Source organism: Podarcis filfolensis, assembly GCF_964270895.1.
Source record: "Podarcis filfolensis genome assembly, chromosome: Z".
In the NCBI taxonomy this organism is placed as follows: domain Eukaryota; kingdom Metazoa; phylum Chordata; class Lepidosauria; order Squamata; family Lacertidae; genus Podarcis; species Podarcis filfolensis.
This window is the reverse complement of record NC_139617.1, coordinates 20,312,323-20,334,407: the sequence shown is the minus strand read 5'-3', so window position 1 is coordinate 20,334,407 and position 22,085 is coordinate 20,312,323. Positions and strand designations below refer to the sequence as shown.

At 42.6% G+C, this 22,085-nt stretch overlaps 1 protein-coding gene across 9 annotated transcripts in view; it reads left to right on the top strand.

The window, feature by feature from the left end:
- The window catches only part of DACH2 (dachshund family transcription factor 2), a 333,515-nt gene that overhangs the window by 12,078 nt on the left and 299,352 nt on the right, over positions 1–22,085 (top strand). For 2 of the 9 annotated variants that reach the window (XM_083595936.1, XM_083595935.1), the window contains exon 1: positions 3,086–3,917. The exons of 1 other annotated variant lie outside the window; for it this stretch is intronic. In XM_083595936.1, coding sequence (XP_083452062.1) covers positions 3,346–3,917 — 572 coding nt within the window. In that variant the 5' untranslated portion in view covers positions 3,086–3,345. Of the gene's footprint in view, positions 1–3,045; positions 3,918–22,085 lie in introns of those variants that run through there. 6 more of the 9 variants (XM_083595937.1, XM_083595938.1, XM_083595940.1 and 3 more) reach the window with 4 other exon arrangements.

Below are 22,085 nucleotides of genomic sequence, written 5' to 3'. Positions count from 1 at the left end.
TGTGCCCATGATCATGACTGCAACTGGAGCGGGTGTACACGATGCTGCTTTCAACACTGTTCATGCTTTCAGGGCAGGAACATTTCAGGGTTCAGGGCAGACCTATAGCTTCATTTCCAGCTGGTGCATTTCTGCTGAAATCCTGTAACTTTTCATATGGCAGATGTTCCAGGTGTATGTCCTTCTTTTTTTGGTGCAAGAGTGTCCCTCCAGGTGACAATAATGCAATAACATTGGGGAAGCATCGCAGGTCAACTAACAAAGCAGAATGAGGTGTGGATGGTCCAGTATAAACCCACCAGAAATGCACTCTTATTGTGTCCTTGTTTACAAACCATGATCTCTGATCACTTGGCTCATCCTTACGTGTGAACACAGTCAATACACGAAAGATTCAGAGTATTTTTAAAGCTGCCAATATATTAAAACTGGGTCATATGTTGGAGCATCTTTGTTTTACCCTGAGAAATTATGGGAAATAATCCTGCGGACTAATGTAGTCAGCTCTTCCATGCTCAGGTGAGCTGGGCCATTGCCTGGTATTAATTCACAAACCTTGAGCCTTTCCTTAGAGTAAGTGCAGTTCTCTTCTCCATGGATAGTCGCTTCTCAAGGGTACCGTTTTTTACTACAGCCTTTATGATTTTATATTGCTGCATGCCACTCTAACATGCAGGGTGGGAGGGAGTTGGGGGGGGTGATGCGCAAGACTTCATCTGGCCTTGCAAAAACTCAGCCTTATTTAGAAATATATTTAGCCTATGGAAGGCATAACAGTCCAAAGCTGGGGAGGGGGGTAAATCCCAGAGAGTGGAATTTGATAGTCTCATTAATCTGCAAGCAAAAATTCCTTGAAAGGGAGGAAAGGAAGGAAAACAACAACAATGCAAAACCTATAAATCAGATTTATATTTCCTGCTCAAAGACCTTTGCATGTTTTTGTTTTTGTTGTTTGCAGCTGAAGATACAAACCTTAAAAGTGGATGAAACATAAGAAGAGGGACAAAATCCTTTGGCTGGCCAGGAATTCTTCGGAATGTTTGAACTCACTATCTCTCAGCTTTTGTTCTCTCTCTCTCTCTCTTGGGAAATGGGGGTGTCACAATGACCTCCCTTGGTGGGTTATTGTGAAGATGAATGATAGAATGGCTGCAATGTAGCTTTGGAATCCTAAACCCAGGGGTACATTGCACTGAAGGTGGGAGGTCTAGTAGGTGCAAGGGCAGAGTAATCTTAAAAGGGGCTAGGGAGGAACAGGAGTAGCAGGATCTGACAATTTCGGTTTTATCCATTTCTCATTTTAAATTCTGTTCTCCACATTTCTGCAGCAATTACTATTACTATATTATTAAAACCCTTATGAAAACTTATTAGCATTTTTAGTGCTGATTCCTCCCTAAAAACACATTTTTGTATGCTGTTTTCCCTAATGTGCACTTTTTGTGAGCTATTTCCCAAAACATAATGCATTCAGAGTGTTATTTTCACTAATATCTTCATTTTAATGCACACTTTCCCCAAATATGTGCATTTTGGGTAATCGTTGGTTGATTGGAAATCTGCATTGCTACATTTATATAAGTTTGGATTTTGGTTCACATACTGTTTTGGAAACTGTGAATTTGAAAGATTTGCTTGTAAATGAGTACTGTATCAAATTTCTGCCCCATTCCTTCCTCCATAGAGTGGTAAATTCACCAGTGCACCCGCACTCCTGCTGTCTCCTGAACTACAACTCCCATCTGCTTCACGCAGTTAACACAGCAAATGCTATACAGGGATAATGGGAGTTGTAGTTCAGCAACATCTGGAGGGCCAAAGATTCCCTTCATCTGAGCTAAACGAAGAATTCTAGGGAACTAAAAAAATAACTAATGATTTGGCAATATTTTGGTTGGTCTTAATAAATATAGTATGATAGTGTGGATTTGGGATTAACATAATGAAAGGAAAAGTCCAACCTATTTACTTACAGCACAATCTTGCTCAAGTTTACTCAAATGCAAGTCCTGGTTCCAGGGTATGGTTTGAGGCTACTACCTTAATAAGGCCAAGTAAGTCTGGGTCTGGTCAAGATGGAAGACCACTAGTGAACCACATCTTCTGGATAGTTCAGTTGGCTAGGGCATCGTGCTGATAACGCCCAGGCTGCAGGTTTGATCCCTATATGGAACAACTGCATATTCATGCCTTGCTGGGGTGGGGGGTGGACTAGATGATTCGCAGGGTCCCTTCTAATTCTATGATTCTATGTATGTATGTATGTATGTATGTAGGCTTGGGTGGTGGGTATTAAATCCCAGGATGGTGGGTAATAAATAATAAATAAATGTAATAATAAATGCAATAAATGTATAAGTGTATACAGTATACACATTGTGTTCGAGGGTGCTTTGTCCCCGGTAAACGTGGCACAGGATTTCAGAATTGAAGCAGTTGTGCACTGAGTGAGTACTCAGAAAGTTAATTCCTAGGTTAAGCGTGCACGAGACGGCAGCTCTCCATATCTCGCATCCCTCAGTCGGATGCCTTAAGTCCCACTGAGCGAGATCCTCGGCGGAGGTTCGCCCTCGCAGGATCAGACAGCACCTCTTGCGCACTTGGCTCAGAAATCCGGTTGAAAATTCAAGCGCGCTCGCGGCTTTATTTCCCAGTCACCTGTGCCTCTGGTCGGGGGCGCGCGCAAACTTCCCCGCCACACCTCAAGTTTTAACTTTCTTTCCTGCCCCCCCCGCCCCATCTCTCGCCGCGGTTTTCTCTTTCTCTTAAGTGGTAAAAGGCGCCCCCCCACCTCACTCCCACAGCTAGAACGCTCAGCCCTTTTCCAGAAAACGCAACCTCGGGTCGCAAACTCTCTTCCACTTTCCCTTTCCCTCCTCCCCCAGCTGGGTGGGAACGGTACCCTCCTCTTGATGCGTCCCGGCGCTCCATTCACAGGTACCCAACGCTCGGGGGCAAGGGAGAGAGGGCCCCGCCCCGCCCCGCCTCGCCTCCCTCTCCATCCTTAGCCAGTGGCTGGCGGCCAGGCTGAGACCCCGACGCGTCGCATTGGCCGCCGGCCGCTGCCGCTCCGCGCTCCTCCTCCGCCCCTTCGCTGGGAAGTGGGAGGCGACTCCGCGAGCGGCTGGGTCGTGGGAGTGCGCGCGAGGTGTTTTTTCCCTCCCCTCTCCCCCACTTCTTCCCCTTTCTCTCCTCTCTCGCTCTGCGTCTCGGTCTCCTCCGTTTCCTCGAGTGTTGCAAACAGTTTCGGGTGGAAAAGTGGAGCCGGCAAGGTTGGATGCTGTAGCTGCCGCCGCCGCTGCCGCCGCCGCCGATGATCCAGGCGCCCGGGGCGGAGTAGAAAGCATGGCCGTGTCTTCTCCCCCGATTATCCCGGCAACTTCGAGCGGCGGCGGCGGCAGCGGGGGCAGCGGCGGCACCGGCAGCGCCAGCACCGCCGCCAGCGCTGGGGGCTTGTTCCGGGCGGACGCGCTCTATCCCTCCAGCCCGTCGGAGTCCCCGCGCCTGACTAGCAGCCTCATCCACAGCTTCATCGCCAGCACCGCCAACGCCGCCACTGGCGTGCCGGGCAGCGGAGCTGGAGCAGGAGGAGGAGGAGGTGGTGGTGGCGGCGGCGGCGGCGGGAACGAGTGCAAGATGGTCGACCTGCACGGGGTGAAGGTGGCTTCATTCCTGGTGGACGGGCAGGAGCTGATTTGCCTGCCGCAGGTCTTCGACCTCTTCCTCAAGCACCTGGTCGGAGGGCTGCACACCGTCTACACCAAACTCAAGAGGCTGGACATCGCGCCCGTGGTGTGCACCGTGGAGCAAGTGCGTATCCTGCGCGGGCTGGGCGCCATCCAGCCCGGCGTCAACCGCTGCAAACTCATCACGAGGAAGGACTTCGAAACTTTGTACAACGACTGCACCAATGCCAGGTGAGAGAGTGAGAGAGAGAGAGAGAGCGCGTGCGTGCGTGCGGGGGTTTGTGCCTGTGAGGGGTGTATTTTTTGGGGGGGCATAGGATATGGCGGTTCAGGCCTCCCCCTCCACCGGGGTCCCGACCGTAGTGAGGAGCAGAGAGGTCCGAGTCCCTCCGGCCACGGCTCCCTTCCCTGCAAAAACCGGGTCCGTTTGAGGGAAGCGCCCCTTTCCGTGGCTGAGTAGGACATCGAAAGTATCCCAAGTGTTTAGCTCGTTGTCTTCCTGAAGCTGAATGGATGCTGCGTGCTGCTTCTTTTTCTTTTTAAAATCACCCGCTTTTTTATTTGGGAACAAATCCCGTTAGGTTTCTGTGATGCTTCCTTTAAAAAGTAGGGTACCCTGCTTTTTTCCTTTGCATCAGATCACAGTTCTGTATAAATCCGACATCCATCTAATTGCAAAGTCCTAGGGCAGGTCAAGAGAATTGTGTTTTGAAGATCCCACGTGTGCACAAAAAAGTTTTAAGCCTTGTCCAATTTGCTTGAAACAGGAAAATGAGGGAGTAAGGAACCACAGATGTGAGAGATGCAAACAGGTCTTTGTGAAGTGCAACTTGCTTGGGTTTTGATTAAGAAAGAAAAAAGTTTATTTGGAAGGGAACGAGGGAGTTATTTTAAAACGCTTTGGAAGGGACTTGCCTGAGGAGTTGCAATTAAAATCAGTGGGCCGGGGGTGGAGGGTGGGTTGGAACCGTAAGCAAACTTAACTTCTGAAAGTTTAACCGCATTGTAAGTGATGGGAGTTGGTAGGAAAGCATGTGCTCCTCATCACTGATGATTTGGGGTAGATTTGAGCAGACCTACTTGGACATTAGCTCACAGAAATCCTAAGTGGGGCTTGTTTGCGTGGAAGCGAACAAGCTGCAGCTGTAGGCAAACTTACTTAGGAGTAAATTAGGCTGCAGCTGTAGGCAATCTTAGTCAGGAGTAGTGCTTATCAAAATTGGCCAGATTTGACCCAGTACATCTAATGCTTAGTAGATGTTCAGACAAATGCATTTATCACGGGTGCCCCGTGCTGGGTGCTGTTACCTGCAACTGAGTGGGAAACACTGGGATGTATGGCCAATTCACACATTATGTTGGACACTGGTTCTGTGGGTAGTATCCTAGTACCTGTATATAAATGATGGGTTTTATATTTGCCTGGTGATCAATATTACGCACTTTGGTAGGAAAATTCTCCAAGGGTAGAAACATTTTCAGAGGGGGAATACTTAGCATCAGCAATATAGTTCTTTGAACATCACTGGGTGCACTTAAGAGGAATGTCTTGTTGATTTCAGCAACCTTTACTTCCAACTGCAGGCATTTAAAGAGTGGTTGTTTAAAACTTAGCTTCCTTGAAAGTAAGCTACTTTGACTGGAACAAGCAGATTTTGTTTCCCCAAGCAAATAGGGTTAGGAGTAGGGGATTTAGGATGCGCTTACCAGAAAGTAAGTTCAAACGAAAGGAATGCAACTTCTATATCTGTAAAAAGTGGTAAAGTTTTCAACATTGAGGACCAGCCTCTTCCTTTTGATAATGAAACCCTATTTGTGTCTACCCAGAAGTAGCTCCCATTCAGCTCAATGGGACTTGCGTTCAGATAGAGTGCGCATAAGATCACAGCCTAAAAGTGCAGTCAGGAGTGAATCCCATTGAGTTCAGTGGGCCTTGTTCCCAGGTACGTGGTTATCTGATTGCAGCCCTTACGATGTAATAATTAGCATGTCATATTAGGAACATGTGTATTTAGGGTTTCAGCTTAAACGAACCAGCAGGTGAGCATACCTGCACCTGAGTTTTAGGAAAAGTAGCTGCAGGAGCCGTGAGGTGCTTCCTGGCTTCATTTTGTTTTTCCTGACAAGTTTTTGTCAGTGGGGAGGGTCCCCCCCCCGGTCCCCCCCCACCTCCTTCTTTATCCTGTTCAGGATAAATTCAACATGGATCGTTCTTTTCCCCTCTGCCACATTTTCCTTAGTTTTGTATAGTGTGTGGTCTGAACGCCTGCCCTGCCAGGTAGCATTATTGGGGTATAAGCAACTAAAAGCCCCCAGGGGCACCTTGGTGTCTGCTGTCATGTACCCTTGGTGCAGTAGGTGAAATGGTGTGGCAGGCCAGGGAGTCTCTCTTTGTATTCATCCCCCCCACACAAAAAAATTGCACCAATTTCTCTGTGTTGTAAGATTCCAAACGTGGCACAAAGTTGGTCATTCCAGAATCTGGAATTTGTGGGTGCTTCTTCCCTGTCAGTGAAAGTCTCATTGGACCAGCTCTGCCTGGTGTAGACCCCCATATGGTCTCTTCAAATCACTGACCCTAAATCTCATTGACCCTAAATTTTCTGTCCTCATTAGGATGCTCTTTGCCCAAAGGAGATTGTGGCTGAATTACATTATGCAAAGAAGTGTGTCCCAACTTTTCCTAATAGTGATAGAATATACGGGGTTGAGATGTTCATGTATCTGGTATCCTTGTCCAGAGAATAACAAGGTTCACAGTTGTGGTGAATGTTAAAAGGAGAGAAGTGCGCTTTTCAAATGTGTAGTAATAAATTTCTTTTTCTTTTGCAATTGTTTGGCAATCATTTTTGCAATAGTTTTAACGTGCATGAAAGGATATACTTCTTTGCATCAAAACAGCACACACATACTTCATCTTCCTCTGAAAGTTCCCTGTTAGATACTATTTTCTGTGAAACTTTACCTGTTAGGATCTTGCTAGAGGTTGTGAACATAACTTGTGATGCTGAAGCAGTTCATTAGTGCTGCAAATGAAGTGGGGCGAAATTCACAAGAGAGCATTGTGAGATAGGAACCTAAGAACTGAAGGAGAGTTTATAGACTAACTGTTGCTTAGCATAATTCTGGAGCAATATCATGAGCTAGTTAGCCCAGTGAGTTAGGAGGGTCTGTTCTGTCATCTCCTGTGGAACTGTTTAAAAGCAGCTCAGGTCCAGGAAACTGTGAAGAAGCTTCTTCAAATTTTAGGGTGCTTAATTCCATTATTAATTGATAAAGAAATGCATGCAATGTAAGCAAGAATCTTCAGTACTCTATGATGAAAATAAATAAATAAAAGCTTGCATTGGATCCTAAAACCTGAAACTATTAAATAATTTTTATTAGATTCCTCCCCACTCCCATCTTCTTCTTTAGGGAAGGACCTGCGTTAAAAACCTATTATACATTTGCACATGAGCAGATAAAGCATGTGTTAGTTGAAAAAACCACATGGCAGTTTGATTAGGTCTATTGTGACTCATTGTGAGGTAAATGTTTTGCAACTTTTTTGTCCGCAATAGGAGCCTGGTGGTTGGTTACATGTTACTATAGGAAAGTGCTGATCTTACGTACAAAAGTGGGACTTGGATAAAACACATTCTGCACTTGCTGGGGAAGTGTCCTACTCCCTTAGAAACTGATAATTTCTGCAAGACTAGGCTCTTGATCATACCATGTTAATTGTTGGTTTGGCAACAGGTAAAAATTCTAGAGCTGCTCAGAGCGCTTAACTCTTGCTCACATCCATATCTATTCAGTAATTTAGGTGCGTATGTGACGGAACGAATTCTACTTCGGGGTTGATTGTTTATATGCAAAGTCTGAGGTTCAAACAAATGGAGAACACTGCATATAAAATGCCTAGCTTTTATTTAGCAGGTGAAATCTACTTACACACTAAGTAACTCCAAATCATGATCTGATCTACTCATCCAAAGGTGGTGCTCCCATGCCATATACAAACTGCTTGGTGACTCTCAAATCAATTTGTGATATGGCTGGCGGGCAGGGGGTCTGTTTAAAGAATAAAGAGTTTAAAATTTCACAGGTTGGCTCAAATTCCTGGGTAGTTCTTTAGATTGAGGGATGCAGACTTCAGGCTTGCAGGACTTTCTTGGTGTTTTACTAGAATTCTGAAATCTCCCCACTGTAGTCAAGTGCAGCATACAAGCACTTTGAAATAAAACAATTCTGAGCCCAGGGTTTTCTTTTAAGTACGGAATTCAAGGGAGCTTTTGGTTCACTCTTAGTTATTCCTACCTTCCTTCATTTCACAGTACTTTTTCGGGAGGGGGGAGAAGGGGGAAAAGTTTTTTTGTTGCTGTCCTTGCTAAACAATTAAGGGACAGGAATCTTTGCTGGTCCAATATAAATAGGAAGATCTACCAGTAGATTTACTGTCCTGCCTGCTTAAGATCCGGTTCCTGGTTCTTAATTTTGTGTCCGGCACCATGCTAGTTGACCACTGCCCTTTGTTAACAGGGCAGCACATTTTGCTGACAACATAACTGCAAAAAATCCAGTGGGAATTGCAAAGTTCTTAACAAATGTCTTTTGACATTCTTGGGTCCAGTTGGCACTGAGTGGGAGATGGGCTCTTTTGAGCCATTGACAAAACCTGCTGGAGGAGAGTTATGAAATCGGGTGTAATAATGGATAAATCTGATGGGGCAGCCTAAAAGCAAGAGGCTTGGAAACATGGAGAAACAGAAAATGTGAATATGGGAGAGCTATTTGCGCAGCAGATAGGGAATACAGAGATAGGGAAAAACAGCTGCTGCCTCCCAAAGTGAAACAGGAAAAACTCAAAACTGTTATGTGCGTTTTGCTAGTTAGATTTTTTCAAGTCTGCTCCTACAGCTAAGTCAGTGGCCCTTGTAGCTATTATTTCTAATTGTTTCTGCTTTCTGCTTAATTTCAACCCTCTGATCAAGTTGTTCTGATAGCAATTATCAATCTTGTGGAAATGAATTGCGGCATTTTTATATTAATCATCCTGTGAGATACTTGTTTTCAGTTTTGACTCAGCCACCAGATCAAATGAATCCATCCATCAAAACAAATCTACTTCAGATCTTGATTTCAAATCTGTGTCATTTCATGTGTGGATCATATGTACTAGAATCTTCTCTTATGTCAACATTTCTGAGTTAGATCCACGCTTATAAGATGAATCCAACAGTTTCCTCTTGCAGGGTCACTTACACTAATTCAGTGCCTGCACCTGGAAAGTGAAATTGTCAAGATGATATTACTGAGCAGGTGGGATAATTTTTTCCTGTATGCATTCTTCAAAAATATCACTCAGTCATTGCACAAGTCAAGTTATGGGCTGTTTTGCTCACCAATCACCACCACAACAAAAAAGTTACAGCCACTTCAGATTGCCCTGATATAATGTCAACTTCAGTGGGGGTTTGAAAAGCTGTTTTGAAGTTTCACATCCTTTTCGTGCAGCAGGATGAAATATTAAACAGGAGTACCTTAAGCTAAGCCAAGGGAGAAATGTTTCCTTATGTGTCTCTTTGATTTTTAAAGTGGAACTCAGCTACTGAATTTGTGACAAAATATAGCAAGCATCTCATGCACTCAGATCTTGAGTGTTCCATGGAAGTCCTGTTGAAAACATACACTGCTATAATTTAATGTTGGGGAAGGGCCGTAGCTCAGTGCTAGAGCATCTTCTTTTCAGAAGGTTCCAGGTTCTACACCCTGTGTCTCCAGGTAAGATGACAAGAGACTCTCGCCTGCTGGGATCTGGTGCCAGTGTGTGTTGGAAGATGGACCAGTGGTCTGACTCAGAATAAGGTGCTGTTTATGTGTTAGGATTTCAGACAATGATAATCTGCTTATGTGCCCATATATTTGTGTGAGCACATGCAGCTTTTGGAGATGGCAGGAATATAATTTTGTGCATGTATTTCTAGAGTTGTCTCAAATCCCACCAGTCAGCATGTTGTTTATTATTCTCACCTCTTATCACCAATGGCAAGGTGGGTAAGGTCATGTGTTCGGCTGAAATATATTGTACGTGCTTAATTAGAAGTCAGCCCCATTGAGTTCTGAGTAGATATGTATAGGATCGCACTGCAAGAAGTTTCTTACTTGCAGTCTGAATTTTAGAATCAGTGTTAGAAGAAACTTTTCTCACATAAGCAAAGAAGGGTGATTGGTAGAATAGAGACTGTAAATTAGCTAACAAGTTTTACAAAGAACGTTGTAAATTTTAAACCTTTCGCTCCTTTCCCTCCTAATAACGGGGAAGCATTGTTAAAAAACAAACACCAAGAAACTCCCCTGAATATGGCCTGTACATACTTTATTCTAACTGTTCCTAGTTGTAGGGTCTGTTAAAAGGAGTCCAGTAAAGTTGCTGGGGTTTTTTAATGAGAAAAAGTTATAATTCCAGGACTTATGCGCCACTCTATAGATTTCAGTGCACACATTGTTCGTCAATGCTCACTTAAATAAATGGCATGCTTCTCCCTTATTTGTCAGCAGGGATTTAAACTTGCCCCAAGCTGTATGTGGAAAGTGTTAATTTTGCTGGTTTGGGCACGGATGTGAATTTGGGGGTGGCAGTCTTGGGGTCATGTAATGCAGTGGCTAAGAAGTGAGCCTTCAGTTCAATTCTTTAACCTGCCACAAATTAGCCTTGTGGCTTTAGGAAACCACTGTTCTCTTACTCTCCACCTCTTATCATTTGTAAGATGGGAATATTAATACTGAACGACCTTACAGTGGTGGTCAAATTATGAGAAGGAAAGCTGATGCTTAATACATCCTGGGAAACTTCCCTGTACTAGCCAAATTATTTCCCCTCCGTGGCATTTGAAATACAGTAGCAAAAAGGGCCAGTATAAAAGACAACACGATTAGTTTTGTTCTGCCTTTTCCCTCAAATTTGAGCACCATATTACACGTCTGTTAGAATCAATGTGTGTGAAACATCTTGAACACTGAATATACACTATAGAAATGCTTTGCATAGTTAGTAGCATTATTTTACCAGCATATGTATAAGCTTATTTACCAAGTTTCACTGAAATTAATGAGATTTACTTCCTAGTAAATATGTTTAGGATTGCAGCCTACGTGTCTAGAGACATGGAGAAAGAGCCCCCCCCCAATTCTCTTATGAGAAATTATCAATACTTTATAAAACTGTTTCTCTCTCTATATATATATATCTCCAGAGATTTAATGTGCTTCTGTGTGTGCATTTCAGAACAGTTTTCGCATTTGTTTGCCTTTAGCACACTGAATATCTTACTGGCTCATTGATAAAGAAATCTAATTTGAAGGAACAGTGATTTAAAACAAATCTTGTAATTTCTGAGAGCTCTAGATTTCTCCAGCTGCAGATGAAATGCTTTCCCCCCTGAAAGGGAAATGTTTGTACGTTTCCATTAGATGTTTGAGTTTTTATGGAAGCAGTTTCTTCACAAACTCTCCCTACCACCTCCTCTCTCCTCCCCCTCCCCAAAATACGGCATTCTGTGCTCCTGGAGCCAAAGCAAAATAATTAGGCATTAATGATGTTATCGCCACATATTCAAAAGGTCTTTGGAAGCGTTTTTCCCTCTCCCCGCATCTCTTTTTCTCCTTTTCACCATCTCAACCTGCAGAAGAACTCTTCAGCGTCACTTCAAATCCGACAATTCTGAAAAGATGTAGGGATCAGAACGCGCACACTTTTAAAACTCATTGGCTCTGGCAAGGGAAATTGAGCATTTGCACCCAATAAGCCTGATTGTGGAACTGAATGCAAATTGTGTTTTGATTTATCTCTTTTTCGCTCCCCCCCTCCATTTGAATTGATCTTGCATTAATTTTGCCAAGCAGCTCTGTGAGGCTGCAGATGTTGCCCTGTGTTTAATAAATCAACGAGACGGATCTGAATGAATCACTTCAGATGGATTCTCTGCTCGGTTTGATGTCTAGATGTTATTCTTAGCTTGTTATCGTGACAGATGCATTAATGTTCCCATACACTGCCAGCAATGTCAAAGAGATTGAAGCTTTTAAAGTGGCGGTAACCTCTCTCCCCCTCCCTCCCTCTCTCCAGGTTTTCTAATGGGAAAAAAACTCACAATTTTTCCTCCAGAAAACCCCAAAACAGTATTTTTAGGAAGAGGAGGAAACCATAAGTAAAGCCATAAACTTAACTGTGGCGTAAGATGATTCTGGAGGGTGGGTGAAGAAGGGGAATTAACCTCTTGATTAGCCAGCAAGTCAGGGTTAAATTTTTAAGAATTTATTTCTGAATGATTAATTATTGTACAATGGCAGAAATCAATATATGTATCTAAATATAGCACAAGGTCTTTTAATAGCGTAACCATTTTCTCAACATTAATATTTCATTGCAAAAGGAAAAGGAGGAGGAAAAAAAAAAAAGGATGACCAGGATAAGTAATATAAGATTAAGTATGTTGAAAATGAAAATGTTGAAAACAGAACTAAATTGATTGCTTTTGTTGCCGTGGCTGAGGGTGGGCTTTTCTCATTTTGGAGGTGGGGGTTAATTCAGTTGGACTTGACATTTCTTAGGTTGCTTCTCTTGAATCCATCAATTTTACACTAATTTAAAACGGTCTCACACATGCACCAATACCTTGGTTGGAAATGAATGAACATTTGTTGACTGGCACATTCTGGTAACTTTTCCTACAGAAGTAGCACTTGGGATCACAGATCATAAAGTTGCGTAAAGTACCCTGACGGCTGCTGCTTTTTTAACAGAGCATGCTATTTTAAATTCTAAACATGCTGGTGGAAAAGGAAAGATATCTTGGTTATTGCACTGTAGCATTTCACCCTAGCGTACTAAATTCAATTTATTACCTGGCTTATAATATTTTAATGACCTCTTCGGACCCCCTGCCACCCCCACAACCCTTATGACTGACATATGAGGAACTAGTACTTTGTATGGGATCTGTTTCTGTCTGCGTTAAGGGTTTTAGAATGTTATTCAGCCATAGTTGAACACTTTTAAATCCCGTTAATTTCAAGGGGGGATTAAGCATGCACTTCAGTCCATCTCCTACTGAAATTGATGGGGCTTAGAAAGTGTTCATAGTTGGCTGGATCATGCCCTTAGTGGCCTGCCAAATGATGTGGGAGGAAAAAATTTCTAGTGCTTTATTTTTCTATGGCAAATTTTATATTTAAAATAAGTTTATTAGAAACAACAAATGGGTGCTGATTTCAAATGTGATATTAAGGCAGTCTGACAGTTTCGAAAGCACTTGTAGGTTTGTTTATTAAACACAGTATAAGTAAAACAAACATGCTGAGTTAAATTTGTAATTAACATGGAATCCAATAATTACCGGTTGCACTTTCACCCAACACTTAGCCATGCTGGCTGAGTATGGTGGGGATTGTAATCCAAAAAAATATGGAGGGCACCAGGTTGGCAAGGTCTGATTTAAAACTCTAGGTTGTTCAGCAAAATGTGAGCCATCTTACAGGCAAAGGAACTATGGCTAGATGCTCCAAAGCAGGAGTCAGCAAACTTGTTCAGCAGGGGGCTGATCCACTGTCCCTCAGATCTTGTAGAGGGGTGGACTATATTTTTTTTGGGGGGGATGAACAAATTCCTATGCCCCACAAATAACCCAGAGATGCATTTTAAATAAAAGCACACATTCTATTCAAGTAAAAACACGATGATTCCCAGACCGTCTGCGGGCCGGATTTAGAAGGCGATTGGGCTGGATCTGGCCCCCGGGCCCTAGGTTGCCTACCCAGGCCTACCCAAACTTTCCTGCTTCTCTTCCATTGTGCTTCTATAGCTTGATGAGCATTTGGAGTTGGCTGGCCAAACGAACTATGGTTGAGTGAGGCTGCTAGGCTTGGACATAACACCAAACCACAGTTAAACAAGCCGTGGTTTATGAGCCAACAAAAAACTGTTGCGGTTTGTTTCCAGAAAACTAACTCTGGTTAAGCCATGCTTCAGCTAAAGAACTATAGCTTAGTTTAATGTTCAGAACTTGAGAACATCTTCTAATGGAATTCCATTATCATCATTGAACCAGTGGTATTTAAAATAGTCCTATGGTCATAGATGATATTGCTGTGATGTGTTTGCGTTTTTTCCTTTGCTGAGACTTTCAAAGTCCTCCTCCTTACATCTGTTGAAGTTTTCCATCTCTCTTTCAGATTTGAGTAGATGTTTCTTTTATCTGAGCCCTTTATTTCAGATAGGAGTCATTACTCCTGATGCAAGCTTTTTTTTAAAAAACAAACAAACCCCGTCCTCAACTGCTTAAACCTGCAATATATATTAAATGGAATAACTGGTGTAAAGACACTTGTAAAGAGGAGGGTTTTTTTGCCTTGTGCCTTCACCTGCGTTTTCACCTGAGCAAATGTAAAATTCTTCTTGATGTTCCAAACAAAGGGTTGCCGCTAATGCTAGCCCTATGTAGAGTAGACCCATTGAAATCAATGTGCATGCCTAACCCAGACCCATTAATTTCAATGGGTCTGCTCTGAGTTGGACATAGGCAGATACAACCCTATGTCTGCAGTTCTGCATGCAACGGAGCAGCTTAAATCCCGCTGAAGTTAATGGGGCTCATGCAGCTTAACTGTTTACAGGCCCGCAGCCAAAGGCGTTCTCTTTCCCATTCATTAAGCCCCTTTATATATCCTGTAGGAATCCTTCGCTACACCTCATTCAGTTGTTGTGCAGGCATTTTTTTCTTTTTTCTTTTTTCTTTTTGCTATTGACCTCAAAATCTCAGTTTCAGCAACAACTTGTCCCTGCGATGAGAATGCAACAAGTTGTGAAGAAAGAACAGACCTGATTGGAAAAGCCACAAATTCTTAGTGCTCTGAAAAGAAGCTCCAGGGGTGCAGCTGGGCACATTCTTTGCTATGTATGTGCAGGGCAATTTTTATTTTAATTTTTTTTAAAAAGAGTGTTTTGATTAGACATGAATTACTAAGTGCAACAGCTAGTCTAGCATGTAATGGTTCTCAGTGATTACAGATTTATTCTGCTTGATATATTACAGACATCCCTAGGGGCAGTGCGGTTTTGCTCTCCGTGGCCACCGGTTAACGCACGCTTCTGAAAGGCAGCCGAGTGCAGGGAGAAACTTTTTCCCACCAATTCTACAGCTGGAGAATTAGAAATATTAATAACCACAGCTAAAGGCATTAGGTCTCTCCCTGAAAGGTTCCAGTGTGTGCCTTTTTATATCCATGTAATTAATGACCTAGCGATATAGCATCCCTTGTATATGTCCTTTTTCACATGAACTTCTCTGTCGTCTCTCTGCCGTAAGTGAGAGTAAGGAGATTACGTTTCTTATGTCTGTATGCTATTTTGACCTTCTAAGCCTGTTTTCCTTGTTGCAGTGCGTTGCACCAGACCCATGTTCTTGATCTAGCTCTATGAATTCTCAATAAAAAATCCAAAGAATTAAATTGACAGCATAACGGCAGTTCTTATGTCCATGCAACATTTCTTTTCCTTTTAGGAATATATATATATATATATATATATATATATATATATATATTCTGCTCCTTATCAGTAGTTCTAATGTAGTTTCGCAAACGTTTAAAGCTTTACAAAATGTTCAATTACTGTTGTGTGCAGTGATCATATCGGGTTCCTCGTGGCTGATCTCTGGTAACAGCATTTAAACTGCAGTTAGAGACAACACGCTATTTATGCACTGGGTTAAAAAGGAAAAGAGTAATATTGATCTGCCTGTGGATTAAAGTTTTCTTTTCTTTTTTAAATCGGTAACAGCTCAAACACAAAAGGCTTCTCCTTTTCCCCCTCCCCTCAACCCCTTTATGATTTCTCAAGCCTGCCATTGATCTACTGGTTTTATTGCATTCATTATTTATTAAAAGAATTTGCAAGCTAAACATAACGCTGAGCTAGTTTGCACAGAGGGACCGCACTTAGGAAATTGAATGGAGATTGCATTAGGGATGAACATCTGTGCTGTTTTTCCACTCGTGTATTTATTGGTTTGTATAAAAGGTGTATTGGATTAACAGTTATAACTGTTATGGCATGAAGCTTTCTCTCTGAGACCCCAGGCAATTTAGTTGTTGTTAGGGAAGGTTGCCGCCTTTACTTATTGTAAAACCCGCGACAATCCCAGACTTGGCATGTTCTCTCTTTTTTTAATGCAGCTGTTTCTGTTTGGATATAAAACACAATACATTGATTGTATGATACATGCAATATCGCAGATGATGTAGCATACAGACGGCCACCCTCTCTACTTTCTGGTGACGACAGGTGTAGTTTTGTAAATTAGTTCGCTGTCGCATCAGATGTATGGAAATAAACTTCATCCTACAACCCTAACCTCACTTACTGGTTACTAAGCACCACTGGAACTCAATGGAGGTTATTATTGAGTCAATATGTTTAGGGTTGTGTTTCATGTCTTATTCTCTTCAGAATTTGTGCTATATTATTTTGACTTGGTGAACCACTCAGAACTCTGGTGGCAGCACTCTTCACTAGCTGCAGCTTCTGGATATTCTTCAAGGGTAGCCCCATATAGAACACATTACAGTAGTCTAATCGGAAGGTTACCAGAACATAATTTTCCCTTGCAAGAGGGCCGGTCCATTGTCCCTCAGACCTTTTGGGGGACTGGACTAATTTTGAAAAATAATAATGAATGAATTCCTATGCCCCACAAATAACCCAGAGATGCATTTTAAATAAAAGCATACATTCTACTCATGTAAAAACATGCTTATTCCCGGACTGTCCGCAGGCCAGATTTAGAAGGCGATTGGGCTGGATCCGGCCCCCGGGCCTTAGTTTGCCTACCCATGCTCTAATGGTATACAAATGGCTTTTGAATCCTCCACATAGGCCTTCAAGGAGAGTTCAACCACATCAGCAACAGGATGCCTTCTCAGTGTCCCCAAGACCCACCAACCCAGAATGCCTTCCATTTATCTGCATTAAGACTCAGTTTATCAGTTCTCATCCAGCCCATTACTTCCTCCAACACTGCCAGATTCAGAAGATTAAATACCTGCATATTGATTGCAACTTCATATAGACTTCATATCATTGTGTTAGTTTGATGTCAATGGATGAAATATGAAATGGGATAAGTAACACACAGGAGCAGGTAATGTGTTGGCTGAGGTGCTGTTTCCTATAGAGTCCTTTCCTTATTGCTTAATCTGGCTCTTGCTGCCATTTCTCAGAAGCCCTCTAAATGTCTATGTTGAAATGCCAGCTGGAGGACTGTTTATTCCACATGCTCTTTGGGTGGAATATCAAGCCTTGTGTGTCATTTAGACTTTGTGACACATGTACCCACCCAAGGCCTAATGACTTGTCTGCAGATGAGCTGTTATTTATTACAGTCATGTAGAATAAAATTGATTGTCTTCTGAAATTAATCTTTCATTTGCCTCTAGCTCTGTTTTTAATACAGGACACACAGTTGCCTGTTTTGCAGAAATACTGTTTAATCACATTAATATCTCCCCCTCCCCTTTTCTCTCTTCTCTTCCTCCCCCCCCCCCCACCTGCCCGCCTCTGGGCTGGGGAAGATAATTGTACAAACGAACAGCAAAATCTGTATCTTTAACTTCTCTTTATGATTAAATTATGCAAATGACTTATCTCCTGCCCTTCCAAGCAGTAATCATCTAATTAGGAGTGATGTGTTAAAGGGACAGTTTTGAATTGGGAGGGGAGAGTTGGAGAGAGAGAGAGAGAGAGAGAGAGAGAGAGAGAGAGAGAGAGAGACATGGAAGGACTCATTTTTTTTAGCCGTAATGCAGGGACAGCTTTGGATGGCATGTCTTAAAAGCTCTTGTTACACTCTGTGCAGGTGTTATGCTAAAAGGGGTTGTCTAGCACCTAGTTATTCATTGCCCGACTTCAAGGATCTGCTTTGCAACATGATGCCCCCCCCCCCGATCTTGTTGGACTCTCAGTTCCCATCCACTCTGACCATTGGCCTTGCTGAGTAGGGATGATGGAAAGTGGACTTTGCAACATCAGCTCCCCACTTCCATTTTACTGCTTTGTATTGAGTTCATTGGTTCAGAGATAATTATAAAAAGGGGACTGGGTTTCTTTGAATGCTGAGAACCAGTCCCCATTGCAGCCTTTTCCAAGCTTGGGTTCCTAGTTGTTGCTGGACTCCAAGATCCACCACTGGCTGTTCTGGGCATGATGGGGATTGGAGCCCAACAAAAACTGGGAAGCAAAGTTTGGGAAGGAACGCGGACTTCCGGAGGCGGCGCGACCGGTAATGGCTGCCTTCTCCGAGTAAGGAGAAGGGAGCTCCGCTGTAAACGGGTCGTCCGCTACGGCGAAGCGGAGACCCATTCAGGAAAACCACAGGTGGCAGAAGCCTGTGGTCTCGGGACCCGGCGGGCGCCAGAAGCAGCCCCCAAAACGCTGAAGGGACCCCGTAAGGGGCTCCGGATCGCGGAGGGGGTAGCGGCGCTGTGGGTCGTTGCGCAAACAGCGAAGTGAAGCCGCGTTGCTGTTGCCGGTCAGCGCTGTCCTTTCTTCCTGCAACTTTTCTGAACTTTGGAAACTACAACCCGTGAGTAAATTTGGACATTGAAAACTTTCTGAAACTTTTGTCAACTTTCTGAAACTTTTTGAGAACTTTATGAAACTTTTAAAACTTTTTTAAAAAAGTTGAAATCTGGCTGAAAACGGAGTGAGGATAAGCAGGAAGCCCATCTCCCGCTATACTGAACTTTAAGCAAAGAGCAGGAGGAGTGGAGACAAAAAGTTATGCGTTAACTAAATGCTGGCACCCTGTTAAAGCAGTTTTCTGAGTGAAAGACTTTGAGCTATTGACTTTTGCTGGTTATATTCGGGGTGCATTGATATCCTTCTTCTGTGGCACCAGTGGATTATAAAATAAATAAGAATCTCTGGTGCTGGAGCTGCCTGGATGAGCACCAGTTTGCAACTTTGGATACATTGAATTCAGGTTTTGAAACATTCTGAGTTGGAACTGGATACTTTGAAACTGTTGCAGTCAAGGCACTGTAAGAAACACTGTTTCGCTTTAAGTTTTACTCTGCTAAAAATAATACATTGTGGAGGCGATGGACATGGATTTAAATTTATAAGTTTAACTTGGATTTGATCTTTTCCCTGAAGACGTATTAAGCTCCCTCTAGAGGATTTTGGACTTACAGCAGTGACTTTGTTTTACTTTCCCTTTCCCGGCCTCTGTTTGACTATTGTATCTGGGACTCTGCTTTCTCATGGGAACAACTTGGATTGACCTTGGATTACAGATAACTTTGGAATGAGTGGCGCAAGGAGAAGAGGAAGGACTAAACAAACAACTCTAACTTTATCTGCAGCCTCACAGCGTAGATCTTCTGTGCCGGCCTTGCCTTCCACTTTGCCTCCAGACATAGAGGCGGCCTCCCTAATACAGGCAGGGGAGGGTGAGACAGAGGAGCTGCACCTGGGAGATATGGCTTCAGGGACAAGTAGCTCTGTCTTGGAGAAAATTTTGGAGAAACTGGAGGCTCTGGACAAGAAGGCTGATTTGCATACAGCTAAAATTGAACAGAACACAGAAAGCTTGAATAAGCTGACTGGACAAGTTGCACAGAATGCCCAGTCTATTGGAGAATTAAAGGAGGCTGTAGGTGAAAATCGTAAACTGGCTGAAGATACTAGTCAAAGATTGGAAGAACTTGAGAAAGAAGTAAGACCACTCAGCAAACAAGTTGGAGAACATCAGATTTACTTTTTGATGACAGAACTGCGAAACAGGGAGACCAACTTGAGGATACGGTCAATACCAGAGGTGGAAGAAGATAATTTTATTGAATTTCTAACTAAGGAATTTGCCAAGTTTTGGAAGTTAGAGGAAAAAGACTTTAAAATTGTATCTGCTTTCAGGCTTGGCAGAGTCAGAAGGACAGAGAAGCCCAGAGATTGTTTGATAACACTGAGATCAAAGGAGGAAAGGGACAAGATTTTGGGCCTGCACTACGAAAAGTCACTAGACATTTTGGGCAAGAGAATTGAAATCTACAAGGACATTCCTAAGCAGTTGCTGGACCTTAGATCTAACTACACGGAATTGGCAAGACTGTTGAGAAGCAACGCAATTATCTTCAGGTGGGAGTTTCCACAAGGATTATCCTTTACCTACAGAGGGAGAAAGATCAAAATCAAAACAGTGGAAGATAGAGACAAGTTTTTGGGAGCACACGGAGAAGACCTCCACAAAGGACTTGGATTGCCAGCGCCAGAACTTCCAGAGGAGCCCGCCCCCTCGGATCCTCAAGGACCGGAGAACAAGGTACCACCCCAGAAAGAATAACCAGACCTATCCAGGATGTCTCTGCAGCTTTTGAGCTGGAACATAAATGGCTGTAACAGTCCCGAAAAAAGGTCTAAAATTTTTCATATTTTAAAAAAGGAACAATTGGACATTATATGCTTACAAGAAACACATGTGATTAGGCTCCATAGAAAGGTGTTAATAAATAAAAGGCTTGGTCAAGAATTTATATCATCGGATACAGTTAAAAAGAGAGGTGTAGTGATCTATGCAAAAGAGAGCCTTTCACCAAAATTTCTCTTTAAAGATGAAAGTGGAAGAATCCTCGCAATAGAAGTACAGTATCAAGGAGAAAAAATTTTGATATTAGGAATTTATGCTCCAAATGAAGGAAAATCGGATTTTTATAAGAAGTTGCACGAGACCATGCTGGATTATCTGGATTACAACAACGTCATCATGATGGGGGACATGAACGGGGTCGTATCAACAAATATGGATAAGTCACAGAACCAGAACATTACTAAAGAGGGAAGACTACCTAAGACCTTTTTTGAAATGACTGACAATATGGACTGGGTTGACATCTGGAGAGTTAGAAACCCCCTGGGAAGAGAAGGAACATTCTTTTCTGAAGCTCAACTGACTTGGACACGAATCGACCAAATATGGATAACTAGAAGTCTGGCACCTAAGGTGAGGAAGGTGGAAATCTGCCCCAAAACATGCTCCGACCATAACGCCTTGAGAATGGATATGACATTGATCCCAATCGGCTCCTTTAGATGGAAGATGAATGATGGCCTGTTTAGAGACCAAAGAATTGTAAAGAAGGCCCAAAAAACCTTAAAGGATTATTTTGAGATTAATTTGAACACTACGGTGGAAAAAAGAACTATCTGGGATGCAAGTAAAGCTGTGATGAGAGGGTTCTTGATTCAACAGAATTCCTTAAAGAAAAGACTGCAAAATGAAAAGAAAGATAAAATTCTGGAAAGTATCAAAGAGTTGGAGAAGAAGTTAAGATCTAACCCGAAGTCCCAACCGATTCTGAGAGAAATTAAACTTTACCAGGCGCAATATTCCAAGCTGATAAATCAGGAAATAGAATGGAAGATTAAAACAATGAAACAAAAAACTTTTGAATCGGCAAATAAATGTGGGAAACTGCTAGCTTGGCAGTTGAAAAGGAGACAAAGATTAAATACAGTAACAAACTTAGAGGTTGAAGGAAGGAACATTCAGAACCCGGGAGAGATTAGAAAGTGCTTCCAGAGGTATTTTAAAAAGTTATATACTCAAGGGCCACAAGATGAAATAGAGATTACACAATTTTTGGAGAGAAATGGATTAGCAAAGCTGTCAGAAGAAAATAGAACAATTTTAAATGGCAAAATAACACGACAAGAGATTGAACAGGCCATCCTGAGTCTGAAACAGGGCAAATCACCAGGGCCAGATGGACTGACCTCTAACTACTATAAGACATTGAAGGATTATTTGATACAACCTTTGTTGGAGGTCAGTAATGAAATAATGGAGGGGAAGAAGGCGCCTGAATCGTGGAAAGAAGCATTTATCACATTGATTCCAAAGTCAGAAACTGAAAAGACACAACTCAAGAATTACCGTCCCATCTCCCTTTTAAATGTGGATTACAAAATATTTGCAGATGTTTTGGCACGAAGATTTAAGAAAGTTTTAAGTGAGATAATCCATAAAGACCAGGCAGGCTTTCTCCCGGGCAGACATATGTTTACTAACACAAGGAACATCATAGACATATTGGAACTTTTACAAACAAACATAAACACTAAAGCAGTTTTAATTTTTATAGACGCGGAGAAAGCCTTTGACAACATATCTTGGAAATTTATGAAGGGGAATTTAAAAGAAATGGGAGTGGGACGGGGGTTTGAGAACGGGATTGAGGCAATATATTCAGAACAAAAGGCTAAACTGATAGTTAACAATGTGGTTACAGAAGAGTTTAAAATTGAAAAAGGTACACGACAAGGCTGCCCGATTTCCCCATTACTGTTTATTTCGGTTCTGGAAG